The 19,666-nt window shown below is 31.3% G+C and overlaps 2 protein-coding genes across 10 annotated transcripts; one reads left to right on the top strand and one right to left on the bottom strand.

Moving 5' to 3' along the window:
• Nucleotides 1-5,701: 5,701 nt before the first annotated feature.
• Nucleotides 5,702-8,551, top strand: LOC103499240 (uncharacterized). 2 transcript variants are annotated; one of them, XM_051083752.1, is made up of 5 exons: nucleotides 5,702-6,089; nucleotides 6,698-6,793; nucleotides 6,901-6,949; nucleotides 7,802-7,927; nucleotides 8,306-8,551. In XM_051083752.1, exons 1-4 carry the CDS (start codon nucleotides 5,733-5,735, stop codon nucleotides 7,888-7,890), a joined length of 591 nt encoding a protein of 196 aa, XP_050939709.1. In that variant the 5' UTR covers nucleotides 5,702-5,732; the 3' UTR covers nucleotides 7,891-7,927; nucleotides 8,306-8,551. The 2 variants fall into 2 exon arrangements, with proteins under 2 accessions (XP_050939709.1, XP_008460430.2); XM_008462208.2 differs by lacking the exon at nucleotides 8,306-8,551 and having other exon boundaries at nucleotides 7,802-8,278.
• Nucleotides 8,552-9,465: 914 nt separating this feature from the next.
• LOC103499239 (probable methyltransferase PMT21) lies at nucleotides 9,466-13,857 on the bottom strand. Of its 8 annotated transcripts, none has more exons than XM_008462202.3 (8): nucleotides 13,479-13,857; nucleotides 12,177-12,485; nucleotides 11,948-12,096; nucleotides 11,661-11,856; nucleotides 11,238-11,448; nucleotides 10,388-11,060; nucleotides 10,202-10,279; nucleotides 9,466-10,083 (listed from the first exon to the last, which is right to left on the bottom strand). In XM_008462202.3, the coding sequence occupies exons 2-8, from the start codon at nucleotides 12,453-12,455 to the stop codon at nucleotides 9,861-9,863; spliced, it is 1,809 nt and encodes a 602-aa protein (XP_008460424.1). In that variant the 5' UTR covers nucleotides 12,456-12,485; nucleotides 13,479-13,857; the 3' UTR covers nucleotides 9,466-9,860. The 8 variants fall into 8 exon arrangements, with proteins under 8 accessions (XP_008460424.1, XP_008460426.1, XP_050939705.1 ...); XM_008462204.3 differs by having other exon boundaries at nucleotides 12,177-12,472; XM_051083748.1 differs by lacking the exon at nucleotides 13,479-13,857 and adding an exon at nucleotides 12,987-13,305.
• Nucleotides 13,858-19,666: the final 5,809 nt, after the last annotated feature.

Raw genomic sequence — 19,666 nt, 5'->3', positions numbered from 1 at the left:
TTTAAGAACAAAATTTCTTTATCTGGTTCTGAATTGTCAACTCCCAAAGATATAGTTCATTTCATTCGTGTTGAACATGGTTTAAGTATATCTTACCAAAAAGCATGATGTGCTCGTGAGGTTGCGTTGGATGATATTCGCGGATCTCCTGAGGACTCCTACAAGATGTTACCCAGATTTGCATACATATTGAAACTCAACAACCTAGGTATATTAACAATATACATAGGTATATTAATATACATTTTGCCTCATTTCTATATGTTTTTATTTTTTTTTATGTTTATAGGTTCTGTTGTTGAATACAAAGTTGATGTCGATGCTAGATTTCTTTACTTCTTCATGGCATTATCTGCTTCCATTTCTGGTTAGCAACATTGTCGTCCAATCATTTCTATTGATGGAACTAGTCTGAAGAATAAGTACGGTGATATTTTGTTATCTGCTTCAACACCTGATGCCAATGATCAGATCTTTCCACTAGTCTTTTGTGTTGTGGATTCTGAGAATGATTCCTCATGGACCTGGTTTTGCAACCAGTTGAAGAAAATTATAAGTGGACGAAATGAGGTTGTCATAGGACCTGATAGGCATCAAAGTATATGCACAACTATAAAGGTTGTATTTTCCAACATTTTACATTGCATCTACCTTGTTCATTTACTTAGAACGTCAAGTTGAAGTATAAGAGAATAGTGAATACCGTATTTCATGCATGTGGAAAGACATTTAATATTGTAGACTTTGAACACGAAATGCGTTGGAATCTTCTACCCCTAGTATATGTGAGGAGCTTCAATCCATTGGTTTTGCTAAGTGGTCTTTGCCTACTCACCACGTAGAAGATATAATGTCATGACCACTAATATAACTGAGAGTTTGAATTCTGCTATGTTGAAGGCTAGGGAGTTACCAATATGTTCAATGCTTAAGGTTTTGCAAATGATGTTGCAAATATGGTTTTTTGAACGAAGAAATGAAGTTGATTATCAAGTGACTGATTTTACGAAAACTATTGAAGGTATATTAAAGGGAACAGATTGAACTTAGGCGATCAATGAAGGTATGGTCATTTTAACAATTCTTACTTATGCTTAATATATATCTTCATATCTCATGTATACATTATATATGACTATTATATTTTTCCATTGTAAGTTAATTCGGTTAATAACATGAAATATCAGATCATATATGGAACATCCCAATATGTTATTTACTTACCTATGAAGGTTTGTAGTTGTAGGATGTGGGATATATTGGAAATACCTTATGCGCATGCATGTGCTGTTTTCACCATGAAACATTTATAAATTAAGTCATGTCTCCCCCCTTTACTTGAATAACACTTTAAGTTCAATATATAGAGCAGTAATAAATCCTTTAGGTGATCATCGTCAATGGCAAATACCTGATGATATTATCAATTAATTTGATGTGTTCCAAATCATATTCGGTTGTGAACTATTTTCCAAGGAGGAAATTCTCTAAGAAGTATATTTTTGTCATCTTAATTCTATCTTCCTCCTTCAATTTTTTTGATTCATTAAATAAAAAAGAGACCCTAGACCTCGATATAGGATCTTCATTCTTGAAGTACTTTGAAAGAAATTTGTTCTTGACCTTCGAAATATCTACGGTCGGCAATGGACCACAATTCAAATCGGTTATAGCTTCAAATTCCCTAATGCCAAATTTTGCAATAGTTCCTTCAAAATTAAACCACAACTCATCGTCCTTTATCAATGTACATTGATGTCTGATTATGTGGTATAGTAGTTGGCTTTGGAATTTGGAGAATTTGATGTCTAGAAAACTACCAAAAGTTATTTTTTTAAACACTTTTGATTCCCTACTATTTAATTTTTGTTTAATATTCTTAATTACATCTAATCATGCATATATGTTCAATTTTTACACTCTAGACCACTGACTTCTTTTAAGGATCAATGGTGCACCCTGCACACATAATATAAAGGGCAAGATCGTTATGTGTATATTTAATACATACTAGTATATAACAATACCTAAAGTATATTTCAGCATAGCTATGAATACCTCATAATCTTCCTTTAGGTCCGCTGTTTTTTGTCCCCTTTTTATCTCAGTCAATTTCTGTATCAATATTAATAACATAATTTGTTAGTGATAACTAAATACACTTTAATCTACTGCAATATTATACATAAATTTTAATACTTTTTTTTTTATTTTGTTGATCCTTTCTTCATATTTGTTTTTTTTTTTTACCTCTTCTTTCTTATCATTTTTCTTGATCTTCTTCTGTTCCCTTGCTTTCACATCTATCTTAAATTTTCTCTTCTTAGAGACCTACGTTTCATATAAACAATAACAACCTTATAGTATTATAACGGTAGTTATCTACATACCTACATTTCATATATACGTACATTTCCAGCAGCAAATTCCTTTCCTTTCCCCTTGAACACACTTTCGAACAATTTTCTTTTCGCTATTAGTACATTGTCCTGCACATCATCGAACATAATTAACGTTAGTTTCTATTTATACATAAAACTGAATATAATATACAATTTTAAAATATGTACAAATCATAAATATACCTCATCAAACTCTGATGAGAAGTTTACTTGTACATCATGCGATGTTTCTTCTTCATTATTCTACAAACAAACAATTATAATTACAGGAATCATCATCAATATATAAATCAGTACATATATACATCATATGTAAGGGGCCGTTTGGGGGAAGGGTTGGGTTATGGGGGTTAGGGTTATGTAATCCAACCCTCGTTTGGGAGAAGAGTTATGTAACCCTAGTTTTAGCCCCTTAACCCTTCCTCAACCTTTCTTCAACACTTCTTAACCATTCTTCAACACTTCTTAACCCTTCTTCAACTTTTCCTTAACTCTTCTTCATCTCTTCCTTAATCCATTTTTTTCTCATTTATAATTTTTATATTTATGAATTTTGTTAATTTTAATCTTTTTATTTTAAAATCATAGCTTATTTTTAAGTTATGAATTTGGTACAATTACATTATTAAAATTTTAATTTCTCGTGAAATTAAAATTTTAATATCAATCTCAACCTCAATGTATTTTGTTAATTAGCTTAAATATCTAAGGAATGTCAATTCAATAAAAAAATAGTAACATTTTAACAAACTACCATAAATTTATTACAACAATTAAAAAATTATAAGGACTATTTGATTAAATTAACAATTAGTGGTAATTTCAACAATCCTATTATTTAGAGACGGTTTGTCTATATTTTTCATAATGTTATTTTGGTTATTAAATTAAGCTTGGTTAAATTAACATAACAAATATTTTGTTATAGAGGCAGTAGGATCATAAATTTTTTACCTGATAATTGTTGCAAAATGACTGAAATAAATATTTTGAAAGTATATAAATCGCCATTAAAAAAATAAAAATTAAATTTAATATTTTAAAAGTACGCTAAAATAAATTGAAGAGAAACCTAAAACTAGATTTATTGTAATTTTCACTAGAAAACAAAACTATAGTTGGTAAAAGCGTTGATTGTTATTTTTCGTTTCCAATACTTCGTATTTCCAATTGTTATTTGCACTTATTTACATGTTTACGGGTTGCGTGCGTGTCATATTCATAAAAATCAATTTATTGAAACGTAACGTATACTTAAAAAATGTTGAAAATGAACATTGTAGTTAAATAAATTAAGGCAAATTGTTTTACAAAAATTAGGACGATTTGGTAAATTAAATATACGAAATTCGTGTATTGGATTTAGAATATGAATTTTAAAAACAAAATAATTATTTGCACGTAACGTTTACTTGAAAAATGTTAAAAATGAACGTCGTATTTAAAGATATTAAGGCAAATTGTTCTACAAAAACTATGACAATTTGGTAAGTTAATATATGAAATTTGTGTATTGGATTTATAATATGAATTAAATATATATATATATATTAAAAAAAAAACAAATTTCATAACACTACTTACATAACTCTTCCCCCAAACACATCTTATTATAATACTATCATAACCCTACCCATATAATCCTTCTCCCAAACACTTTTTATCATAACATTATCATAACACTTCCTTCATAACCCTTCTCCTAAACACATCTGACCATAGCACTTCCTCCATAACCTTTCCCCCAAACACATCTTATCATAATCTTAGGTTTATCATAACACTAGGTTTATCATAACCCTAACCCACATAACCCAATCCTTTTCTCAAACGACCCCTAATATATGCAATCATCATATGTAATATATGCAATATATATGCAACAATACATATAGCATATACTTACTTTTTTCTTTTGATTTCGTTCCTTCTTTTTGAGCATTTTGGTTTCTGGAGTTTCAAAAACAATATATGTTCTCATAAAATTTTGATCATTGTACAACACAATCTATGTTACCTGTCGGCCCTTGTAATTTTTCTTCATCATCATCAGGATAAATTGTTTGTATTAGTTCGTATTCAAGTGGTTCTTCATTTCTTATGTCCTCCTATGATATATACACATTTTAAACATTTGTTTGACTATATATACAATATAGAATTTTAATTTAGTAACTATAAAGTATACTCTGTATTATCTTCTATGATTATCCTTGTTAGATTTAATCTTGTTTAGCCTTGGTCCAAGGCATCTTTCGCTTCTTCTAACCATTGTTTTTCAACCTTGTCCTACAGATTATGCAACAATATAAAATTCAGATTTTCGGTATAACAACAAATTTTTAGAACATGCATTACTTAAATATATGTACAGACTTCAAAATACAGGTTTAATATACAATATAGAATCTACAACTTGCATTACTAAAGATATGTTTTACACATTGACGATCTATCACTTCGCGTACCCCCCCCCCTTTCTTTCCACTTTACAATCGGATAAAATTAACTTACTTGAACTGTAAAACTCTTCTGAACAGAGTGTTGCAATGGAGACTGCCGAACCTTTAATTTCTGTTGAAGGATGAGTTTTTTAGAACCTTAAACACGTTTTGACGGTCTATCACTGCGCATGAAATAGATTCCATATATACCCCCTTTAGTTCACAATAAAATTAGAAAAAAAACTCACCGGAATGGAAGAATGCGGCTAAACACTCATCGGAATGGAAGAACGCTGATGAAGGGATGAAGGAGATTTCGAAGATCCTAACGATCAGTTGCAGATAATTTCCAACGCGTGAAGGAGAGTGTAATGTCGTTGTTCTTTTTTCTTTTTGTGTTTCAAAAATTCCTAAATATATGACATTAACGTATCAGTTGCCATTTTGATTCTTTTTCGTAAATAATTAAATATGGATAATGTAATTATTTGGACCAGATTTTTGTGTAAAATAGTAGCCCATCAAATACTTTATTGTAAGTAATTTAGGCCCATTATGTAAAATGAGGCTATTTGAGTTAAATTATGATAACAAAAATGTAAAATTTGTAAAATCAGGCTAATTGAAGAATTCCCGCCCCTTTAGGGACTAGTTCGTGCAGGTTCAGTCCCTGGGAGAAACTGGACATCCATACCAATAACCGAAAATCAACTTTTATTAGGTTCGATTTATTGTCGACTTGGATTCTCGGTATTTGATATCATTTTGGAAATCTTAATTAATAAAAATAATGAAATAAAGAAAAGCGAGGGAAATGCAACGAAATATTCCCGCAAAATTAGCCATTAACGATTTTGAGCGCACGGACTGTATTTGAGCGAAGAAGATGGGAAAGAAAAGGGGCGGAACTCGCCGGTCTTCAGCGGCCGAGCTTTTGGAAACGCCGCCGTTAACGCCTCCCCCAGCCACCGATTCTCCAAAGTCAGCGATCTTCAACAGAAAAAGGAACAGCATTGGATGCAAATTTTCTTCACCAGAGAACACCAACATTGCGAAGAACAAAGTTCCCGCTGGTCTCTTCAAGTCATCTCCTCGAAATGCTTCGAGTTTGAGTTCTATATCGGATCTCAAGGATTTTGCGTCTTCACAACTCCTCGATCTCAAGCGCCACATTGATCATTATCACTCTCAAATCGTTAAAGACCTCGATTCCTCAAACTCACGCCTCCAGAAGCGATTTAAGGTATCCATCTCTCTGTTTTTATGATTTTGACGATGAATGCGAGTTGCTGCATGTATTTTCTTTTTCTCTTCTTTCTTTTTCTTTGCGATTTCCGCTGATTATAATCCCTAACTCGAGGTCTCTCTCTGTTCAATGAACATGATCTTGATCAGAGGGAGTTAGTTTAGTTCAGACCATTGAAATTTGTTAACAAATCACCGGAAATTTACATTCATGATTTTAGTATAAAACTTGAAATTAATTGAAAAACTACGTCTATACTAGTGAATATCGGCTTCATAGATACGTCAATTGAGTTCATAGTTTCCATGAATTTAATTAATATAATTTAGAGCACATATGGAAAACTTAAGGCTTAGGTTATCTATGTAAAGTAGCTCAACATGAAGAATTTTCATTGATCTTTATAAACATGTGACAGACAGGTTTGTCTGTGTACTGATCGACTTCGTATGGACAAACTAGGATATAAGATTAAGTATTTGTCGCTATTACTGAAAATTTATCTTAAATCGAAGCATTTTCTTGGTTTCTTTATGTTCTCGATTTGTAACGGTAAGGATGAATAAGAAAATGATCTTGGGATCTCATGTCAATTAATTTAACAGATTCAAAGTCAAACCTGCCAAAAAATGATGGATGAAGCAGAGAAGGAGTATAAGAAGATGGCTCAAAGAATTCATGAAAGTCAGGAAGCTATGAAGGTGCCTCAATGAGAAATCGAACTTGCAAAACTGTTTACGTGATTATTATTATTAATTTTTCTTTTTTTGGCCAAAAAAACTTACTCGGTTTCATTGCCTATTATTAGGCTTCATATGAAGAGTTTTTGGCACATGAAGAAGAGAGTGCATCTCGAGGTTAGTCAATCTTGCAACGGCATTGGTTAACTACGAATTTCTCCAAGAAAATGTTGATCAGTGTAGATGATACTGGTTCTGCATGGCTTTTCTTAATTTGTTTGACATTTGAATGTTAAGATAACTCTTAGAAAATTAATTTCTAGGTAGATGTTCACCATGATTAAACCATGACCTCTTTAGTTAGTTATTGAGATTATGTCTTCTTTTTCTAACTATTAGATCAATCCACCATGATTTGTTGTTTGCATCGACGTGACATTGATATCAAATGGATATGTTTATGGATATACTGATAATTTATCAAATAGCAACAAATATTCCGACCATTAAAATAATTTATAAAAAACCGTTTAAATTCACTTAATATACAAGTTAGAGATTTTTAATGACTTCTATAGGTATTTCTGAGATATTGGAGATATCCATATCGTTGTTGATTTATGAAATGGTGTCAAATATATTATTTTTAGTGTTTTCTTTGTTACTAAAACCTTTTGTATGATTCAATTTTAGAGTTTATTTTAGAATAGATACATGGAACGTATATCCTTTTATATTTAAAAGCCTTGTCAACTGCTATTTAGAACTATAAGTTGGAACACTGAACATAAATTTTAATTTTTACAAAACAAAATTCATTACAAATCATAGATTTGGATAATTAGAAGGTTCTGAAATCCTTTTTCTCGAGACTTTATTAGCAATGTCCAACATATTTTTAGAATCCTTTTAAACACCATGTATTCAGAATGAAATGAAGTTGCCGTGATTTACTTATTTTCATTATTTCAATTTTGAAGCTATTATATGAAATATGAAATCTTGGTTGTGACACTTTCTCATTAGCAGCTTGCAAAACATTCATAACGGAACTTTCACAGTCGTTTGAGAGATCAATTGATGCTCTTCGTAGCCGTTTCGGGATCACCTCCACCTAACCTCACTATCAATTGATAGCAGCTTCGTGGGGACTTTGTGAGTACTGAGTCCATTAATCTAATAAAGTACACGATGTTTAGAACTGCAACCTCACAAAATTTGAACAGGCACTAAATGAAAAATGAAGATGGTTTCTTTCCTCATTCCTTTTCTGTTCACCAGTTAAAATTTACGGTTATAAAAATTAACCGATATAAATCTATGGTCCTGATATCTTTGAAATACTTGTTCAGAAGGAAATACGTGTCTTAAAATTATATGGTAGCATTAGCCAAGTGATTGAACAGTCTTTAAATCCAAGAATTCTATTAATGCTTGTTACAGTTTTTAGTCAAATAAAAACTAATAATATTCATCTTCTCCTATTAGTGCAACTAACCTCTCTTTTTTTTCCCTTCCGCTTTAATCTTTCAGAGCAATAACTGTACATGATATCATTTGGTTCTCAAGAATATCTGTACTCAAGTAAGTTTAGTGCACTCTAACTAGATGTAATATTCAAGTCAAATATCTAGCAATATTCATTTTTACATTGGGTACTCACAAGTATTACCTTATCAAATGTCTGTCTTTTTATAACTTGAAGATTTATACTATCAACTCTAGCATGCATATGGATGCTGAACTGAATCATTTAATATAGTTTTCGTTCAATTGGCACATAAATTTTGTCAACGTTAATCATACAAAAATCCTACTGTCCCTCATTTCCAAAATAAAATTCTTAAAAATGGCTTCAATTGCTTATTTACAAAACTCATGCGAGTAGAGTATTGATAGAACTAGTGAAAGCGTATTAACTTCTTAGATTAGAGCCTGCCTCGGATATCTATATATCCTTCATTCCTGATATTTGAATTAATCGGTCAAAAATTGGGTTTTTTTTTTCATTTTTTTCTTCTCCCTTTGGGGGGTAGGGGATTAATTCCATCTCATCTGCTTGCCTTCTTATCTTATTTAGTCCACAGAAAATCCCTTTCTTCCGTAACTAGCTCTGACAATAGGGCATTTTCTAGTTTAGTTCCAAAGGAGTTGAAAATGATTGAGTTGTTGTGGGGCATATTGTCACGTGATTTGGTTTTCTAGCTAATTACTTCCTAGCTCATGAATGACAAACAGCATTTACTAGTTCATAGCCTTAACACTTGAGCTGAATATTTAGCTGCAATGACCTACTTACAAGAATAATGTTTTACTGACTCTAGTCCTAGCATTCATCCGTATGATTTCTTCTATCTTTGTATTTTTCGAGCTTCCTTCTCTCCCTTTTTCGCTACCATCCTACCACTTGTATCTTCACTGAAGTTAAATAAAATTATGGGTATGAGCATATTGGTGCTGCGCTTCTGGATGTACTTTACCCGACCAAAATTAAACCAACTAGTTTGATTTTTTTTTCTCCTTTTTTGAATCTTAAAGCTTGAATTCTAATTGGAATGTTCAGATATCAAGAGATATTAGATGGTTCGTATCGAAGAAATTTCCAGATATTAAGAAATATTAGATGGTTCGTATTGAATCTATTTAGTTCTCTTTTGCTCTTCAGAGTGACAAAATTGTAAACAAAACGAATATCAAAAGACAAATCACAAGAATGGGACTTGTGGTTTGAAACCTTCTAGCCCATACCTTGATATCTCAACAACCCATCAATTACTTCAATGTAGACGACAAAAAGTAGTATTGAACAGAAAAAGATACAGAAAAAAAGTTGAAAATTTGACATACAATTTGCTCCCTTGCAAAAGAATATATCTATATGAAAGAGGCCCTGTAAAATAAATATAACCAAACTATTTGACACCCAATTCTTTAATCGTCGAAGATATTCGAGGAGAAATATTGTAGTTTCCCCAGTATTTTGTAAAAGTAAACTAATCACTTTGTGCTTCTATCGAACTTGCTTCGCTTTGATTCTGAAAGTATAAGTACCTGGATTTGGCTGGCCAGCTTATTTTTCTCCTGTCTGTCATCTTGATTTCCGGTTAGAAGAGTACCAAAGCTTCTTCTGGCAAATCAATATCTTCTCTTTTTCGGTACTGTATTCGGTTTCTTCCTTACGACATCCCCATCTCATCCCTTTAGCCATTGAGGCTACTGCATCTGCGTAGTAGCTTGACTCTCGAATTATCGCGTACCCATTTGGACGCAGGATTCGATCCATCTCCAAAAGCACATACTTCATCTCACATCTGCAAGGAATGCAGAATGGTCAGATGAAACTCCTTTTAATGGTTTTCCAATCATCCATTACTTTTAAAAATAAAAAATAAAGAACAAAAACTTTCATAGCACATCATCCTTTATTACCTATGGCCTTCTGCGGTGAAAAGCCCATCAAGATGGAGCAAATCATAAGTTCGAGGATATGTTGAAAATGCTTCACACCTGCCAAATTAACCATTACGAGTTACGAAAAGTTTCTCCATAAGTGTATGTGTATGAAGACCAACCAAAAGAAGTAATAAAGGACAAGAAACGGTTTTTTTATTTTACCAGTCATGGTAAGTTCCAATAAGACCACGATCATAGACCACAGGAAGAGTATTGGCAGCGTAGGAAGAAACCACATTCATAACCCACAAAGGATCATCAATAATGGCTGCAGCAAAACCTCCATAAACTGTATTCATGTCCATAACATTTCTGATCTTTTCAGTCCCAATTGCAGGAAGCAATTTCTTGTAGTGTTTTGCTCGGACCTTCCATTTGCTATCATCGTGCTTGAAAGTGCCAGTACTCCCACCATAAACATCTGAAACACGTTCCGGTGAGGTGTGCAAACGATCTGGCCATTTAGGGACGGCCATCAAACTTGTCCTCTTCAGTTTTGGGTTGGGAGCAACGACACAACTGCGCAATGGACTGTACCATGCTGAATCTGGTTCAAGGCTGTCGTCGCACTTAGGCGGGTAAGCATCAACAGCGATCTTGTTGAAGCAATTTGGATCAGAAGATTTCTGCCAAACAGCAATATCATCCTTTTTGTTGTAAAGGGTGAAGCACATCGAAGTTAGGAGTTCCTGCAATTTTTCATAGTCTGATCTTTGTTCTTCCACAGTCGTATTCCATCCTCTCCAACGATTTTCATAGTTGACAGGGGGACCAGATAGAACCCAGAAACCCCCAGGACGGAGGATTCGGTTGATTTCTAGCAAGTATATTCCACCTGAAAAAAAAAAAAAGAAAAAGAACGATGATCACAAATCTTAGCAAAACAAAAAACATAAACATAAACTAAAAACACAACAAACAATCAAGTAACTAACTCAATTGAGTAAAGTAGTAACACATTCGTTCTTAAAAGAAATTAACATGAATTAGTCTTTGAAAAATAGCTATTTACCAAATTCTGTCCATGGGATAAGGCATCTTGAGCAGTGAGCCATATCAAAGGAGCTTGATGGGAAAGGAAGGCGTTGGGTGGAAATGATACCAAGAATTGCTGGAATTCCACGTTCCAATGCAAATTGGACTTGAGCTTCATGGTTATCTCTTGGTGCAAGAGAAACCGTTAAAATTCCACGGTCTAGCAAATCTCCTCCCCAGCTTGCGACCTGGAATGTGATTCATCGAACTGATCAAAAACTTTTTTGTTCGTCAATATAATTTAGAATATGATCCCATCAAGTGACTATGAAAAGTTAGGAATTGTTCGAAATAAACAACAAAAATTTCCTCAAAATGCAAAGATTGCATTGTAGGCTTAGTGACTAGAATAGTTTTCTTTTTGTAGAAAGCACAAGAATTAATTCAAAGTAGGACTCACCCCACATCCAGTATCAATGGCTGTTCGAACAGTTCCATCCTTCATTTCTGGAATTAGATCTGTCATCAGATCAACGTATGCGCTAACGCCATGAGGAAACATAGTTCCTCCACCAGGAAAAAGGAACTTTTCACCTTCTTTCCTTAGCCAATTTTGATTAGATTTCTGCTTATTGATCCAATCATATGGCACGTTCCTAAAGTAATTGGAATAGATGAAAGTTTGAAATCCGTATGAGTGAAGAGGAGGTTCTTTGCAAAAGAAAAAAACAAGAAACCACATATTACCTGTACCAACACTCATCCTTGCTTTTTGGCCATCTAATTGGTGGTTTATACCCATCTGGTGGTGGAATTAAGCATTCCTTTCTTTCGAACACAGGCGGACAATGTCGTTCCATGAAAGTAAGCCGATGCAAACCATACTTCTTCCATTTCTACACTAAAAAAATGAAAATTAGATATGTAGATTTACAAATGAGATACTCTTAACTAAGAAAATCTAAATAGGAAATACCCTTGGATCTGTGCAAGGAGTGTAATCTTGGTAATCACTGCTGCATTCCTGGAAGGTAACCGGTTTAAGTTGAAGAGGGGAAACGGCTGTATCCCTTGGTGACGCAACGGAGTCTCCGACATCCAAGGATGTGTTGACATTGAGTCCTTCTTTCTCAGAACAAAAGATTCCACCCAGATAGAACGAGAATCCACATAACACAAACAACAGAATTGTCATAGGAAGAACTCTTGCATTCTTATCTGGGTTATATCCTGGCTTCCCATCTTTATACTTCATGATTGCCTATCAAAAATCTGCAAAAGGAATCTAAGGGGACAGATTATTAGTCACAGTCGATATAATGCATTTTCATTATTTCTTATGTATGAATGTTTGCATCTATTGATTATAGGTCTGAAACATGAAAATGTGACTTGAAAACGGAAGCTTGTAACAAATCTAGTGAATCTAAAACAGAAAACAAAACCTACCCTACAAGCTACAATCTGGTAAGATGGAGAAACAACAGATCCAATTAATTTGATCTTGAAAAAAAATCTTCAGATTTGAGTTAAGACATTTAGGGGGAAAAAAAGATGAGAATTCAGATAAAGGAGTAGAAAATAAAAAAAGAAAGGTGGAGATAAACTGTCAAATGATGAACATAAAAGCATATGAAGTGCAGCTGTAAAATTTAACATCCGACAACAACAACCGACAATTTCCACTTTCCTTTGCCCCCATTGATTGGAATTTTCACACATGATGTTGGGCCCCTCCAAACACACAAACACACACAGTGAACAAAAAGAAAAAGGGAAAACCCACCCCTTGAATCCAAGTATCGATGAGAGAAATTAAAACCCAAATCAAATTCAAGAATCACCGTTTTGATAATGAGATGTTTCCCTCCTCTGATTCACCAATGTGAAAATGAAGATGATAATTTTCTTTTATTGTTAGAGAAGTAGAGGGTGTGAAGCAAAATCAGCCAAGTATTTTCTGAAATGGAGCAAAAGCAGAAAACATGGACGAGAGAAAAAACAACTGTAATAATTTCCCCCCAGAATCGAAAATGTTAAAAAGGAAGATAGAAGTGAGTTGAAAAACAAGAAAATGGTAAAAAATGAAGACACATCAGAATCTAATAATAGTAAAAGAAGAGAAAAGAATGGTGAGGCGTCCATAGAGTGAGATCTGTTTGTGGAAGAAAAATAAAGAAGAAAAATAGAATAGAAAGTCATTTCAAGGAAGAAATGAAACGAAAATTTCTAGAACAGAATAGACTAAAAGGTCCAGAGAGATGGACAGAGTTTTTACCTTGAGTTTGTGTGTGTGTGTTTGTAATTTGTATTCCAATCCCCACCACCAAAGATTTAGAAACTGGGGAATGATAAATAAAATTGAGATTGGGGTCTATCTATCTCAAAATCTCTCTGGTTCAAGTGTCCCAAGAGAGAGAGAGATAGAGAGAGAGAGAGAGAGAGAGAGAGTGTGTGTGTTTTGTTGAGCTTCATGAAGATGAAGGTTTAAATAAGTCAGCTTGTCCCCACTTCCTCGTCCCTTCCCTTTTCTTCTTCTCAACTGCCACTCTCCCCCATGTTTCTCTGGGTTACTATTTTTCATTTCATTTCACTTTATTTTTATTTTTATTTTCCCCATTAATTTTCATTGTTATTTAAGTGTGAGAAGAGCGCTGAGAAATGTTGAATTGAAGGACGGGACAGCTTCCCTCCTTTAGGTACATTTAATTGTTTTTATTTCAATTAACATTCATTGCTTAAGTTGGGAATTTTTTGTATTTCAAAATTTTCAAACGTTAGTAAAAATGTCAAATTATTTACAAAGAATATTAATAATAAATAGCGATGATAGATTTTTTTTTCTATAACTGTTAAATAGTTTAACTCTCTTCAAATTACTAAGGTTGCCTTCAAATTTTAAAAAATTTTAAATTTACAGATTTTGGGTTTTATTCTTTTTTTTTTTTAATTTCATTTTTGGATATTTTTGTTAAACTATTCGCATTTAATTCTTTTTAAGGAATGATTCGTTAGTTTGATTGTGAATTATTGATGGTTTGATTGATGTATGTTTCTTTGATAAGTTATTTATTTCAAAATATTAAATGATTAACAAACAATTAATTGAAGACAGTGTAACGAATAAATGTACTCATCCTTCAATGGTTGAAGTAAAATAGAAATTCAATAAGAAAAAAAGGAGTTAAAATAATTTTTTAGAAAATATAACAATTTTGATCATGTGAAAAAATAAAAAAAAAATTAAAAAGAAAAACCCTTGAGAACTTTGAAAGCTCAAAGATAGAATAAGCATTACATTCAGACTTTTTTTTTCTTTTTTTCCTTCCATTGATTGAATTTTGGTTCTGATTATTATAATTTCCCCGTTTTCTCCGTATTTATTTTGACTTATAATAACTTGGGTTTCTGTGATTGGCACTTAGCCTTACACAGTTGCATGAAAGATAGATCGATACGCGTTATGGGAAAAAAAGAAAAATGCAACAATTATGTGTTTATTAAATTTATTTCGCATTTCCTAAAAAGAGGAAAAAAGACAATAAAACTTTTTTCCGGTACACAACTGGCCTTACTTTTATCAACTTGAGGCCAATCACAATATGCCACCCCACTGTTGTCCAAATATGCTTATCGTTTTATTTAAAATTATTTCTTTTTCTTCTTTTTTTTTTTTTAGTTTACTGTTTTCTTCATATTTCACTTATACTTTCAGAACTCAGTGCCTACTTATTCTTTTCAAGTAATCGTTTGGTTAAATAAAATGGTAATTTGCATATTTGACTTGTTTCCTAATTATAATTCAATTTTTCTACAAAATCTAAAATTATTGTTGAAGTTTTATTATTTATGGGCATCTCATCATTTTACTCCATTGATTCAGTTTGGAACTTTCTTTATCAAAATTATATATATATAGATATATATATTTAAAACAAAATTTTAGAGCCGTTTGGAGGAATGATTGGATTATGAAAGATCATTGTTATGATAGAATGTATTTGGAGAAAGGGTTAGAGGTAGGTATTATTACGATAGTATTATGATAAGATGTATTTTGGGGAAAGAGTTATGTGGATAGGGTTATACGTGGATATGATAAGATGTAGGTATTGTTATGAAATTTATTTTTTACACATTTTTTTTAAAATTTGTATTTTAAATTCAATACACAAGTTTTATATATTTAATTTACTAAACTGTCTTATTTTCGTAAAATAATTTCAGTAATTTCTTTAAATGTGATGTTCATTTTTAACATTTTTTCATGATCATTACGTGCGAATAAATTACTAATTTTAAAAAAAAATTGTATTCTAAATCCAATGCACAAATTTCGTATATTTAATTTTTCAAAATATCTTATTTTCGTAAAACAATTTAACGACATCCATTTTCGACTTTATTTACGTAATTGTTACATGTGAATAAATTATTAATTTTTTTAAATTTGTATTATGACTCCAATACACAAATTTTATGTTTTTAATTTACGAAATCATCATAGTTTTTGTAAAACAATTTGTCAAATCTTTTTTAAGTAATCGTTACATGAAAATAATTTCTTTTAAATTCATATTCTAAATCTAGTACACGAATTTCATAAATTTAATTTAATAAATTGTCATAGTTTTCGTAAAAGAATTTGCCTTAATTTCTTTAAATGCGACTTGAAATTTTTAACTTTTTTAAAGTAATCGTTACGATTGAATAAATTATTGTTTTTTCTTTTAAAATAAAAATTATAATGAATTACTAAAGATATAAAAATAAGGAAGAAGAAAGAGAAAAAACTACATTTTGGAAAATAGCACAATTTCATAAAACTTTTAAATTCAAAGTTTAATTGAAATAAATTTTAAATCAAATCTGTCGTTAAATTGAATTTTTTTAAAGTTTAAATACTTTTTAAAATATTTGTTATATATTTTTTTAGGTTATTTAAGAATTCAAAATTATTTAATTTAATATTAAACCGTCTAATTTGATTTTGTTTTGATTTTTTTATAAATTTAATTAAATTCGTTTTTTTAGAAATTCATTCAATTTAAATTTATCAGAAATAGTTTAGATAGATATAAATTAGTTTTAAAATAAAATATTTGAAAAGGGGGGAAAACAAATAAAAGACATGAAATAATAAAATTAGAAAAAAAAAATCTTTTTTTCATCTTCATCCTTTTTGGCAAGATGTTTTGAAGTTATTTCACGATTGTTTCAATATTCTTCTTCATCTTCCTCATATTCGAGAATATCAAAATCATTTAAATATTATTTTAAATAATCAACATAATCGTTTACCGGTCAACACGATAATTAGATTTGAAGATTTTAACGATCATTTACATATACTATACGATCACTTACCATAACCAACATTAATTATCGCTTATCATGATAAACACGATCCATTTACCATGATCAACGTTAGCATAGTCAACTCGATCATTAAATTTGAAGTTTTTAATGATCATTTACATTGGACTATCGATCGTTTACCATGATCAACACGATTGTTTATTATGATTAACACAATTGTTTACCATGGTCAACACAATGGTGTAAAGTATATTATTTTACTACGTGATCGTATATCTTTGTAATATATCTTAAATGACCGTATAGTTATGGTAAACAATCGTGTGTATGGATTCAATGATCATTTAGATTATATTATATGATTGTTATGTCCGAAGCTTTCTCACCATTGTTTAGAGTTTATTATCTGATTGTTTAAATTTGAAAACCTTTTCCCATCGTTTAAAATGAACTATACGATCATAGATCATTCGTTTAAAATGTACTAGTATACGATCGTTAGAAAATGATTACTTGCGTGTTAATTGGGATATTTTAGGTATTTTATATTGTGGGTTTGTGGATTTTTTTCGTTTTTAAAATTCCTCTATATAGCGTAAATATTTTATGTTTTAAAAAAACTGAAATTTGAAATTGATTTAAACAATTGATTATAATGTATTTTATTTATAACTAGCTATTGCTTGAATATCAATTATCATTCATGTATTTATGGACATGTGTTTTTATTTAATTTTTAAATTCTAAATTAGGATACATTTAAAGTATGAAATAAAATGTGGTTCGTATATGTGAACGGTGGGGATGAGGTGGATCGAAATCCCAAGGGTGCTAACTCATTTATTATCATTTGCAACAAACACCTACAAAATTACATCAACAGACACAAGAATTAAGTATAACAAACCACTCATGCTTTAGGGTAAGTTCTTTGGAAAAGAGAAGAAACTTATTCTTCTCTTCTTAGACCCCAAGTGTGGGGCAGAACATTGCGACTATGTTGTACATGGAAAAATGAGACATTACCCAAATTGGTCACAAAAAACTTCACCCAATCAATGAAGAAAAGAGGGGCCTTGGTAAGAAGGTTGACGACTTCTAGACCTGTCGGATTCTACTACAACATGCTCAATGTAAGAAAAAAGTAATTCCATGAAAACTATCCTGATTAGATCTTGCTTCAAGAGTATTTTGACCTCATTGTGTCTTGGAAAGAATTTTAACCTATCAAGAAGCGTTAGTGTTCAATTTTCAGGAGAGTGTCAACCAACAAAATAAGACGATTAAGGGAAAATTGAATCTCTGCCACATTTTTGCCACTTGAATCCATACGTACCCATAACTTTTGCTATCTTAAAAGATGCTTTTCAATTGAAACGTCAAAATTTGCTAACACTATCTATAATAGCAATTTGTTTATGCCCTCCTAAACCTGTCTCGTAATGACTACCACATTTTCCAACTTTTTTGGAAGATCAACTCCGAACAATAATCCAAATCCAAAGATCCTAGTTATTTCACCTAGTCCTATCATCATAAACAGTGTCTATATTAGTAGAAAGAAGATCATATGTCGTAAATCCTTCGTATTCTGACATCTTCACGTAATGTGAGTAAAATTTCCCTAGAAAATAAGTGTTTATTAGGAAACAATACTATGTTTTATTTTAAGAGTGCATGTATCTCTTTTTTATTAGTGTCAACTACTACTAAGTTGACCTCACTTTCACATAAATAGATCACTCTCTTTTCATTCTAAGTTATAAGATTATTAATCCCAATTAGTATGAAGAAGGCTTGTATAAATCATATCTCACCTTGTTAATTACTTTTTTTGATTTTAGGATATGACATGTATTATTTGGTTATTTAGGATAGATTTCAATTATATTGGAATAATAAATTTGGGTAGTGATAATGAACCCTTCATCTCCCACTCTCGTAATTATCTGGAAAATATAAAATGATAAAAATCTTGAGGAGTATAGGGTTTATATGATGGAATTTCCACGCTCACCTATTTGGATAATTAGTTATCACATTTAAAACAATTGCTAAACTTCAAGTAAATGACTAAATTACAACCTAATATTTATTTGTTTTTCTATAGTCATGGAAATCTGATGGTCACCAATAAGTTTTTTTATTCTTGGAATAAAAAGGAAAGGGTAAATCTCCATCCTATTTGTTAGTTTTTAAAGTTATCTTAAGTAATTAAATAAAAATAATAATAATATCTGGTCCAGTGACTTAAATAGTCTCAAAAATTCTAGCCTCTATTTTTAGAAATAAAATTTCCATCTACTTTATCCAACATTAAAAATTTTCATCTAATACATTCATTTCTAGTGTTCAATGTACATAACTGCATCATCTATAATGGCAATGTACTAGACCTAGGGATCAATTTTTCATTTGACACAAATTGTCAAAGAAAATACGACACGTTTTCTTTTAACTATTAATTATTGATAAAAGAAAATTGTCTATAGGCATGGGTCGAATCACAAGTTTAGTAATTGATTTTTTAAAATTTGTATATATTTCTCGTTTTTGTATATATTTGGTTTAAAGAGTAGTAAGTTGTTTAACTCCCAATTTTGTATCAAAATCTTTCTGGCCTAAAATGAGCAAATACATTCTCGATTGTGTTTTATACTTCTTTTTTAATTCACTTAACATAAAATTGAAACCTTTGGTCAATTAAACACAAAAATTGGAAGTTTCTAAACTTGTTATTAGGCTTTTTTTTTTCAAAATTTAAAGACTTTGTTGAATACAATCACTCGAATAAAATTGGGCTTTAACGTCGGTTTGAAATCGATATTATAGAGGTACAATATCAATTGGTAACCGATGTTATTAAAGTCTTTTAATGTCGGTTATGCTTTGATGTCAGTTTAAAACCCACGTTAAAGACGCCAAATTATAGAGGTATTGTGTCTGTTCTTAACCGACATCTATGAATGTGTTATTAAAGCTTTTTAATGTCAATTTTTGCTTTGATGTCAATTATAAACCGACATTGTAGATTCCAACAATACACACACATACATTCATCAACCAAACACTACAAGAAATTTGGGGGGGGGGGGGGGGGGGTTCCGACGCACAAAACGACATCGGAAGACGGAACGTTGGGACAAA

This window comes from Cucumis melo, chromosome 4 (genome assembly GCF_025177605.1).
Source record: "Cucumis melo cultivar AY chromosome 4, USDA_Cmelo_AY_1.0, whole genome shotgun sequence".
NCBI classification, from domain to species: domain Eukaryota; kingdom Viridiplantae; phylum Streptophyta; class Magnoliopsida; order Cucurbitales; family Cucurbitaceae; genus Cucumis; species Cucumis melo.
Note: the sequence above shows the minus strand (reverse complement) of the source record. Positions and strands in the feature narration are given on the sequence as shown.